The 11,751-nt window shown below is 37.4% G+C and overlaps 1 protein-coding gene across 1 annotated transcript; it reads right to left on the bottom strand.

The window, feature by feature from the left end:
* Positions 1-5,523: 5,523 nt before the first annotated feature.
* Positions 5,524-9,705, bottom strand: skida1 (SKI/DACH domain containing 1). Its single transcript, XM_052016451.1, has one exon. It carries the CDS (start codon positions 8,517-8,519, stop codon positions 5,892-5,894), a length of 2,628 nt encoding a protein of 875 aa, XP_051872411.1. The 5' UTR covers positions 8,520-9,705; the 3' UTR covers positions 5,524-5,891.
* Positions 9,706-11,751: the final 2,046 nt, after the last annotated feature.

Here is an 11,751-nt window from a genome sequence, read left to right as displayed (position 1 = left end):
TTTAGATTTTTAAAACTCACATTTGATTTTAAAAAAGACCTTAAAAAAACTTGCCATTCTGCAATTAATTCCATCGAAGTCAAGAAAACTTTGGAAAGTTCCAGTGGATCTGGCTTCCTGTGCGAGTGGCTTACCAGTCATTGAAACTTTCTATCGTTTTGTTACTGAGAACTGGCGCCGATAAGATCGAACAGAGCTTTAAAGGAGTTTTTTTGGAGAACCGGCCCGAACACATTTTCTGAACAGTTTATTTTACCTTCTATTGAAACTTGGTTTAACCTTTTCACTTGCACCAAGTAAACCAGTATAGACAATGCTGCATTCTTCCGGTTACAGTTAAAAGATTTCCAATGGTGAAGATAACAAACTGGTACAGAGGCAAAGGCGAATATGTGCTGAGTGATTGCACAGAACACGAAATGTTTCATGATAAACTGCAATATTTTTCTCACGTCTAAAACGGACGTTTCATTATGACCTAAACCATTTTACAGAAACAATGCCTCCATTCAACAAAAGACTGTAATAGTTTTGCCAGAGTCGTAAACTGTACATTATATACTAATTGTGAGAAGTGTAAGTAACAGATGCTTCCAGTATAAAGAAAGTTTTCGGGTTCTGCAGAGATTGAGATTATATATATTTTTACAAAAGGGTCATTACAATTTTTCCTAACAAATTGATTCACTTTATCCCTGCTTCCTCTTGTAGCCCTAACTCACTCACTACTAGTTAAAACTATATATATATAATCCTTCTTGTATGTATTATAAAACATTGGATTAATAACAAATTATTGATTTTATCGTAATTTCGTAATCTCGTACCGCCATTGAATAGTTCCATCATCTGTATTACATTATTTAAAATAAAGTATTGAAAACGCAAAACTACACCACAGATACTGCAGTTAAAGGCCCGCTGGAAGTAAAGAATTAACAACACGCCTCCACTTTTGGAAAATATCCCGACCCCACGTGTCACTAGCGTCTGTTCCCCTGCTGGGTCCTTTGCTGTCTCTGGGAATACCGATCGCAGATTAATGAAACTAGCCTGTTTGTTCTCAAAATTGGGGATTCAAAAACACTATAAATTTAACCTGCGATACTCGAGGCTCCAAACTGCCTCTTAAAGCTAAGACAATGAAGAAGCGGCGTTAAAGATTAAACCGTGAGATTCCAATAAAATCGATAATTTGATAGTACAACGATTCGTCTGATTGATTGCGAAATGCTTCACAAATGTTTATTGATGGATTGCCTTTGAATCCATAAATAGTACGTTTGTAGGCCGTCTCCAGAACCCAACTTTTCTATTTTTAATCTCCAAACAGAAAATTCACTTCATATCATAACCCAATCACATCATTTTCTGTGGAGACAAGCAGTGGTTTGTATTCAATCATCTGATTCTGTCGACCTTTTCTGAGCAGTAAGTGTTAGCATGTAAGTTTAAGTCTGCCTTTTGACTTGAAATCCAAGACGGGTTAACTGCTTTGAAGAAGGAACGTGGTATCACAAATTTGGTAATTCCGAAGAAAATCTATACTGCAAAGTTTTTTTTGTTTATTTGGTAATATACCAACATGGTATATCAAGAGACATTTTAAAACAGGTTCAGGCCACGGTACTCTGGTATTTTTAAAAATGCAAATATAATGTTTTTGCATCTTAAGCATGACAACCCTGCGAATCAATGCAACTAATATTTTTTTGTGTGTGAACAGGATCCTGAAGCCTCTTCTTTTAAAAAAGACACGCCACGGTCGCCACGGCGAGCATTTACTGTCTCTTGATTGCAGCAATGACCAGGTTAGCCCATAAACCTATTCACACCTAACAATAGGGATTCTCTCAACAATTAACAAGAAACAACATAATAAAGTCGTTTACAAAGAGCTGACTATTTACGATAAATTATCCAGTCTTTAGGAGAGCAGTGCGTAATTTCACACGCTTTATAAGTAAACTAGGTTTCAGGGGCGCACACGCATTCTAGCTGTACCGCCACTCATCTCTCATTTTTAACCAAACTCCATCCACAACATTCCGATACTGTGTCTTTTAAATCAAAGTGTATTGTTGTTACAAACACATTTTTATCTGATCTAAATGTTTTAAATGGATATCGTGGCACCATTCACATCATTCAGTGATTCTATTTTGATTATAATGCTTATAATCTTAGAAACCCATTGGAAGATTTTTAAAAAAGAGTTTGAAACGGCAAGATTGAGAGATTTTTTTTAATCGGTATTATTAACTGTCGAATATCATTAACTTCGATCAGGAGGAATCCGGAGCATCTGCTGATACTTAGATTGCTGTGATTTACTTTAATTTGCTCTGTTTTGCGGGGCTTTTGGAGCAGCAAGCTAACAACACAAAAGGCAACTGGACAACCCTCCTTAACAGCGAAATTAACATGTGAACTGCAGAAAAGAGAGGGCAAATTGCTAACCACACACAGATTCGCCATCTTTAATGGAGTTTAATTCTAGTTTATTCCTTAGCATGCTGCTGCTTAATATTGTGCACTAAAATGTCAGAGGAGCGTACGTTATAAATCACACTAAAAGGAAGATCTGTTCCGCCTAAACTAATGAGGTAGTCACAAATTCAGTAAACACTAGTTCTAACTGAATAACAACAAAGACCTTGGGATCAGTGGAGCAATATGGCGGAAATTTTAAGCATTTCCTACAGGATATAAGAAAATATCCAGGGCTGTGGTTTAATTCATTTCAACAGCTTGTTTTGGATAATTATCATCAATTAGTTGAACGCAATTTATATATTCGCATATTATATTCGTGATATATACACATATGTATAAATAAATATACTTATACATTCACATAGATATATTTATACATACAATATATATAAATAATTATATGAAAGAAAATCCTTACATTAACACGTAATTACTTCAGCAAACCAACTAAACAATGTAGCCTATTCACTTTATTTGTCATGAAACATAGGTTTTGCAGTTTCGCAGATCATAACAGTTTTAGTAACTATAAAATAAGTGGCACTGACCCTGAAAATGGCCTTTGTTTGCAAACACAGCTGTTGCAATCTTTACATTGCAAACTAAGGTATGCGCAGGAGAGAATTAAATACGAAGGATGGTGTGAGGAGAAACCCAAGCATCTGGAGGGAAGCAGCTTGTTTTGAAACTGTCAGTTCACTAAACCCCTATTGTGAGAACCTCATGCAAAAATTTACCAGACTTGACTGCAGAGGTTTAAAGCCACCTCAACGTTAAAACCGGGCTAAAACAAAGATGAAACATGTTTAAAACAGACCAAAATGAATTAACAGAAAAATAGGAAAAGAAACTTTTATGGCATAGAAAAAGACAACTACAGCTTTTTACGTTTTTGGAATAGAGTCGAGATACTTGCCACAATAGTGTTTGTTCAGTGTTGGTCCTGTGCTACGTTGTTTCAACATTAAAATGCATTTAACTACATCACGCATATGAATATATTTAAAACATTGTATTACCTACCAAATTAGTATTTACAAACGTTGAGATACCTTCATTCATTAAATTATGGTTGTCTAGTAAATAATTATTGTGTCTTGTGGTAAATGAGACAAAATATAGTAATTTTACAGGAAGTAAAATTTGTGGGCTGTTTTTCCCTGGCTAATTTAACTGTATTTGAAATGTTTTTTAATCAGTGTTTGACCAATGAAAACGACCTTTTTAAAACCAAGACTCTTAGGATAAATCATTGCAACATAGACTGCTAATAAGTCACATATGTCAGCAATGGCAAAGTGCTCTACAGTTAGCAGCACATTAACTTAAATAAGCAATGTGTCATGCGTTTTGCTGGTTGAAAATTTCTCTCCATGTGCATGGATTAGGAATAAAATTGCTATGTGTTATGTTAGGTTATATTAAAAGCTTCTGCTTCGTCCAATATAGTAAAACGTTTCATTTTACTTCAACAGTGTACATTAATAGAGTATGAGAAGCATAGACGGTATATTGAAAGCTGAAATTACCCACTGTCTGTTTCGAATATCAAGTGACCTTGGGAGATATAACAAGGGACTGGTTTGTGGTGATAGGGGGATTCAAAGTAGTATCCACTGACACTGCTTAGCAGCGCAGTTCGTTGCCAGTGTACTTTTATTCTACAAATTCTGACTAGTACTTGTGTAGCATTTCTATGGATATCTGAATGTGCATAATAAAAGTACCTACACAGATGACAACCTAAATAAAATGAGAACTTTCATTTTAAGTTTCTGTTATTCACGTGTTATCTCTTTTTGTAATGTGCATAGAATGCCAAGTCTGGTTATGCATCATGAAAAAATAAATACACAAACACTAGAATATTTTCTTATTATCACTTTTCAGAGACCTGGACACTTATGTGTGCAATGCCCGAACGTAACACATTTCCTCCAGCGTTAACTTTTTGTATATCCCTTTGATACAGTTTTTTTTACAAAGTTTACAATATCTTCATTTTAAACAACCTTCTGCATTTTTCAGAGACCTAAAACGCCCTCATTATGTGCAAAATACCTAATTAACATACTGCTTGCCAATTCAAGCAATTGTAATTCCTAAGTTAAAATGCCAAGCGAATTTACCCCTTACACGTCAAGGATTGTGGAAATAATAACATATTAGATCCTTGTACAATGAAACAAATGTAATCAAGAGACATCTACATCGTCTGTCATACTTTTCAATGCAAGGCTAAATTATGTAATATTAACAGTGCAAGCTCTGTCTAGACTTTCTGAATGAAGTCCCTGAAGACAGTAAATAGGTGTCTCACCCAAATGTTTGCAATGCATCTACATTTTCGAGTTTCTATCTTTTGGTGTAAATGTAAGTTTGGTAAACTGATTGTCATTTGCACTATTTCTGGTGTCTTCGCTGAACGTTTGACATCTGCGTCATGTGCAGAATTTAAATTTCTTGCTATTTTGTAAGGCCTAAAAGCTATACGTTGCATGATGAACCATGTGCCTGTATTATTTGTTCATTGCTTTCATACTAAATGCTCAAAACTGATAGTTTGCAAAAGTAAAGGGCCCTCACCTGATTGATTCTGCTTTATATTCACTCCTTGATTAGTGATTTTCTTTTGTTTTATCTTAGATATCTGTATACAATAACGTACAAAGTTAGCGCTAAAACTAAGGTTAATGTTGTAGCCATTCTCAGGGTTCCAGAGGTAAACATTTAAAGCAATTATTTTACGTTTAAGAACTAAAGACAACAAAGCTTTGAATCAGTAACCTGCTTGCGCTTATCTATCTAAACACCAATGATAGGGACTCTTTCAAGATAAAAGCTTATTTTATATAGACTGACCGCCATATTGATTCAGATGAAGGTACATTCTTCTTTTTTTAAGTTAAACACACGTTCATACTTTGCTACGGTTCCCATACAGTATAATCAATCACTCAGGCAAAACATGAAGTCATTTGCGATTTAAAACTGTAGTGCATACATTTAATGGCTCATTTTCTAACATTTCACTATGTCGACTTGTGACGTACATTTTGCAGTAACCTTGTGGAGGTATTGACTTATAATTTGAACATTGAAATAATTTTATTTTAACTGTTCGAAAACAACCGTTAAACAACCTCAAAGTGACATCAGTAGTTCAAAAAGTGTACTGTGGAATGCCTCGGTCAGTAGATAGCGATGTTGGTAAATCAAAAGAATAATCCACACGAAAGGTTTTCGGTTTTCTAGAACATTATTCCAATATGAAATTTTGCTGTATGTCGAGATTTAATATCCGGTCGTGGTTCATGACAAAGAAACCAGGGAAGTACTTTTTTAATATAATTTTTTTTTGCACAGGCAGAGTTTTCTTATCCAAAATATCCCTTTCATAAGTTAAATCGTCTGAATTTATGGCTAGGCGGGAGAGGTATTGCTGCACCACCCATCTGCCATTTCCACACAGGATGGGCCTTCTGAGGTGCTTCGGGATCCTTAGTAGAGTTCAGTGAATACGCAGGGCACAAATCCCCATCGTTGCCAATAATTAGTGACGGTGGAGAGGGAAAATTTGCCATGAAATTAAATGGCCTTTTCAACGTGGATGCTACACCATTGGCTACTCGCTTACGTTTATTTGTACCAGCAAATTCTTCTAGTGTTCCTTCATGCACATCTGTTTTACCTGTAAGACGCGGATTCTCTGATTTCACAATTGTTTTGACTGACGAGCTTTGCAAAGTATGCTGTTTCCCCAGCACTAAAGTTCTGTAATTCCTTCTTATTCTTGCACCATTTCGAAATTCGCAGTCTTCTAATACTGGAATGTTTAAAGTGCTTTGAAGGTCTTCGCTTCGTCTGGATGCGTTTTGGGAATTGGTAGCTTTTTCAGTGCACACATAGCTTTCTTTTGCTTTCGTCGAAAAACAGTCTCGCATTTTATTTTCACTTAAAGTGGTTACTGCTTGCTTCGATACATTGCACGCATACTTGAGTTTCTTTCTAGGGTGTTGAGTCATATATCCATATTCTTCCTCGCAGCTATTTTCTTCCAGTTTAACTGTAATATTGTGTATAATTGCTTTCCCCCTGTCTGCATCGTCACTGTGAATGTGAACGGCAGGCCCCTGACTACTGTCCGCATTTAAACTCTGGAAAGCCGAGGACAGTGCGATGAAATTGCTGATTTTCGATTCTTTCTCTACATTTACTGCTAATGGGGAATCATTGTCTTGAGGCTCGGAAACTATTGTCACATTGTTTTCTTCTGCGCAGTGTGATATAGATGCTCCAAGGCATTTCGTTGACTCTGTTAATGTTCTTTGTTGTGGAAACTCGGTGTTTCCCTTTGGGCTAGGTGCAGGCCCCCCTTCTGTAGCACGGTTAATTGTCGATTCAGTCCTCTTTAGATATTGTGAAATTTCAGAATGTGGGAATGGAAGCTCGGATATCCTATCGTTATTTATCTCGGCCACGCAACTTCCATAGCCAGTTGAGCAGCACACGTTATGTGACTTAATAGTCCAGTTCTGCTCATTTCTCTTCACAACAGTCGAGGACTTTAAATTACAATGTGAAGTTCTTCCTTCCAGGAGATCGTTACCGGCTGTTTCATATACCACGTTATTGTTTTTGGCTTGGAACTGGTAGTGGAAACTCGGCTGCGTTAAGACAAGAGGTTTACTGCAGATGCCCGAGAAACTGGTGCGCCTGAATCGAATGCTTTGAAGTGAAACTTGGCTGGAAACGGAGCTGGAATCAGATTCGGACGAGCTGTCTTCGTCACTGGCCGAGGTTACGTCGGAGGATTCGGACACAGAGTCCTCCTCTTCCTCGTCCGAAGAAACCGAGTTGCTGGAACTCGACAAACTCGACCCAAAGTCCGAGTCGTTGTCTGCGCGATCAGAGAAGGAGCTGGACTCGGAATCGCTGCTGCAGCTTTCTTGCAAGGGCCCCTGGTTACAATGCAGTCCGTTGGCAAGATGAAATTTATTCAAGCACTGATCCCCTCCTTTAGTTTTGTAAGATTTAGGAGCAGCTGCCGCCAGTAAGACTCGTTTGGCAGTGCTTGAACTCCCCAAATGTTTCTGAGTGATTTCACACGAACTTTTGCGCCTGAAATAATACGTTAACCCGGTAGCATTTGGAGACTTAGGGTAATAGGCGATGGCGGATTGGTAAAATACGGGATGTCGGCAAATCATGCTCCGAAATAAGGAGTGATTTGTGTGAAATGCTACACAGTTACTTGATATTTCAGCGGTTTCGTAGTTTTGAGGGGTTTTACAATGCGATCGGACCATTTCTGTGTAACTGTGGCTGGTAAATTTGCTGTAGAATTGAGGTAGATTGGAGGCCGGTAGCGAGCTGCCGCCTCCTTGCAAAGTCCTGCTAATTCCAGCCAAAGGCTGCGGCTTTCCATTCAAACTCAACCAAACTTTGTTCTCTTTCAAAAAACTTGCGTAGCGATCAGTGGGGGCTTTCTCCTGTTTGAGCTCCGTGGATAACAATGTTCTATTTATTTTTCTCCTCTTGGTCTTAAGAACTCGTTCGGTTTTGCAAGAAGTGTACAGGGCTTCCACGTCTTCCCGAGAAATTAGAGTGCATTTAGCTGCATGAAAAGCAATAGAATTTATTGCCTTGAGTTTTCTTAATTCTTCCAAATCGCAGTGATGTTTCTTCACGTTTAGATGGTCCATCCTTTTGTGTACGGTTGTCCTGGGTATATTTTTCAGCAGATTAGTGAATACTTGGGAAAGCGCAAACATTTGTTTCCCCTTAATTATAAGATAACCAAGTCTCACACCATCCACCTCTTCATAACCCGATTCCAAGTCTCCCATATCGACACCTAAATTCTGTCCCACATTCGCTGAAAAAAAACATCGACTGCGGAATTCGACATTCCTCATGGCATCCTGTTTGAAAACACATATAATTATTCTTTCTGATACAGCTGATTTTAAAAAAAACTTTGGGATTATATTTAATACATAGCATATGGTATTGTAATACATATAAATATAAATTAAAAAGCAGCATCACGTTATTCATATGCAGCGCAATTTCCACGTTATGCGTATTGCTATACCTGCAATCTTTTAATTATTCCAAATACTCATGAATATACTCTACTATATAAGAGAGAATGAAGAGAGAGAGAGAGAGAGAGAGAGAGAGAGAGAGAGAAATGCAGCTGCTATTCCCGCCGCTGCTTCTCCCACAAATAAGATGACAGAGTGAAGTGAGCTCGTCGGGAGACACCTTCATCAATTAATTCCCCTAAAGCCAGCTCTGATTGGATGCCACTGACAGGTGATGCAATAAAAATTGATATTCCACCCCCTTCCAAAAATCCCCCACTAATTAGCATATCCTTATACTCCCACCCTCTTGCTGAAGTAAATACAGTTAGTATGCAAATCTTTAATATATTCCCCCCCTCCCCTGAAAAAAAATCATCCTAAAGAGCGCTCCAGCAGCCGCAAGCTACCTGGGTTATTTTATACATTTATTTATTGTGCCTTCCGACGTTGTTGATACAAATACGGATGAAAATGAACTTAATAGTTTAAACGTGACTTTCCATATTGTGCAGGTCAGACTATGCTATAGACGCAAAATATTTGATGGAGACATTATACATTTTATTCTATATTTTTGAAGAAAGACGGCCTCTCTTTTACCAAGGGCTATCAATCGCATTTTCCTTTCAGTCCAAAGTTCTAATTTTCTTTAATAAGATACTAATAATATCATGTTGTTTGAAATAAAAATTTTATTTCATCCTTGGGTGAAATATCACCTTTCCAGGTTTTGCGTAGAGTTCGTACCAAATGCAGCTCAAGATTAAGCGCTCTCAGGGAGACAAATTGAATTTTATTTTTTGTACATTGTTTTATTGACTTATCAACACGTGTTTAACAATTTGATGCGGAAAAATCGTAGAATATCCCAAAAATGAATATAATTGTAAAAGTATGTAGTCGTGCATATAACATTTCCTTGCTTAACTGTTATCTGCCCAATGAATTAGCAACCTTGCTTGAGCATACCGTACGACAGTAATGTTTGGTGCACATCTACAACTAGCTGAGTGTTATGCTTTTTCCTCCTATTCTTCAAAACCATGCTCATTGAGTGAACTCATTAAGAGAGAACCTGTATTATCTGAAACTTTATAACTTTAATAATCAAGATTAATTCCAGAAAATATGCATACACAATTAAATAAAAACATTTTAAAATCGTGTTACGTTTCCAAAAGAGGAAAATGGTCTTCAGCAGGGACAATTTAAATGCTACGTGCAATTCCTTCTCTCAAACACATACAAAGATCTTCGTGTGATAAATATGGTATAGCAACAGCCCCTCAGATAATCAGACTAGCGAACTTCCTCGCAGTTCATGCAGCAGATTAGCATAACATCTATAAAGATCTTAAACATGGATCTCATAGTACTGCACGGCCCCTGTTTTATATATGTACATGCATATAGTAAATTAAAGTAAAATTAACAAGTTTCTTTCTGCTACTGGATGAAAGCAGGCAGCGTATTCTGTGCTTTTCTCAGAAATCCGTTTTCACAATGGCCACCTCGCTACTGGAGAAGCAGGTATCTGAAAACTGCTCTGACGACGTCCGCAACAATATTAAACTTTATATTTTATTGCACTGGTGAAAAGACGACGTGGCACAAAGATTGAATATCTTAATAATTTAAGCTTCTTGAAGCTCTTCTGACCAGGCAGTTAAGAATAAAGGGACTCGATTGCTGACTGCAGCGTGCAAAAGACCTTGCACGGCAGTTGAGCGCTTTGACTAGGTATATATGAAGCTTTGTGCACAATTGCCAAGCACTAGTCTCAAAGTGCAAAATCGAACATAGCGGACTATAAATCGTCAGAAAAAGGTCTACATGCAAACTTTTAAGCAATCCGAGAGTAAGTCTGAAAATTAGTGCCACCCAGTGCAGAATGGACGGAGCAGAAGCGTTATTCGTGGCGCAACAGTACTAAACAGCAGAAAGGGGCGATGGGTTACTGAAGCGATGAAAGGGCGCTAGTTATTTCTACAATCAAACTTCATTTAATGGTCAATGCACCAGACAACGCATCATTGCAGTTATTGCTGACGACAAGCAGATCTTTAATGCTTCTTTATTAGCCTTCAGCTTAAACGGTTTGGGTCTGTATGAATTCTTAGGCTCACAGCATCATAAAATGTGTCAAAACACAGACTTATTCATAATAGTTGTGCTTCGCTCAAGTGTAGGTCATCTTTGCAACACAATCTTCATCACCATTTTGATATATTGATTGGTCTTAAAGGGATTCTGGATTACGATTTGCACAATATGTTACACAAGACAACAGAAAATATAGAAAATGCTGTGCACAAATGATTTTCCCTATTATTTAATACGTTGACGGATACTACAATGGACTGATCATCAAATCGCTTTAAAATTTATGCTGGCTGATGTAATGGATAAAACTGGATTATAGGGACCATGAGGGCATAACATGTAATGGCCGTCCATTTGGGGCACGCAAGGCATTTAGGGAATTATTGTGAAGGCTAAAATGAAAATGAGAACAACGAAGACGTATTTAACAATTTCCACTTATAATTCATAAAATTACTGAACAATTACTGTCATTACTTGCATTTTATACAACCATTTTTTGCTGCTTAATTCTGCCATCAGTTGTTTTTGTCACCATCAATATTTGACAGAAAATGACAGGTCGCTCTTGCACATCACTAAACGTCGTATATCCAAGGCTGTTTAGGAACAAGGGGTTGAATCTGAAAGGAAGCTCTTCGAGGCCCATCTCTAAATACACGAAAGGCAGGTTGCCTCCACATGGGTTTATACATGGCGAGCTGGTGTTTTTTTTAATCACCCAAGTTGCATCATAACAGGATTAAAAATGCTTGATTAAAACATAAGGGAAAATACACCAATGTATTTATACAGCTACACACAGGTTTTACATAGATTTTCATCCAACGGCTAGATGTCCGAGTTGATAACTGCGAGACAACACAGCAAGGTGGCTGCCTGTCATTTTAATCAAATATAAGACCATTGTAAGTGATTTGATCTCAGCGACAGCAACATCCTTCATAGAACAACACTGATTGTTCTAATTACAATAGCAGGTGATTTCCGCAGATAAATATAATTCCCCATTTGAGACGTTAAGCATAGCTTGAATTAAATATAATTTGGAGCAGTGACA

Source organism: Pristis pectinata, chromosome 5, assembly GCF_009764475.1.
Source record: "Pristis pectinata isolate sPriPec2 chromosome 5, sPriPec2.1.pri, whole genome shotgun sequence".
NCBI classification, from domain to species: Eukaryota; Metazoa; Chordata; class Chondrichthyes; order Rhinopristiformes; family Pristidae; genus Pristis; species Pristis pectinata.
This window is presented reverse-complemented; position numbering and strand designations above follow the sequence as displayed.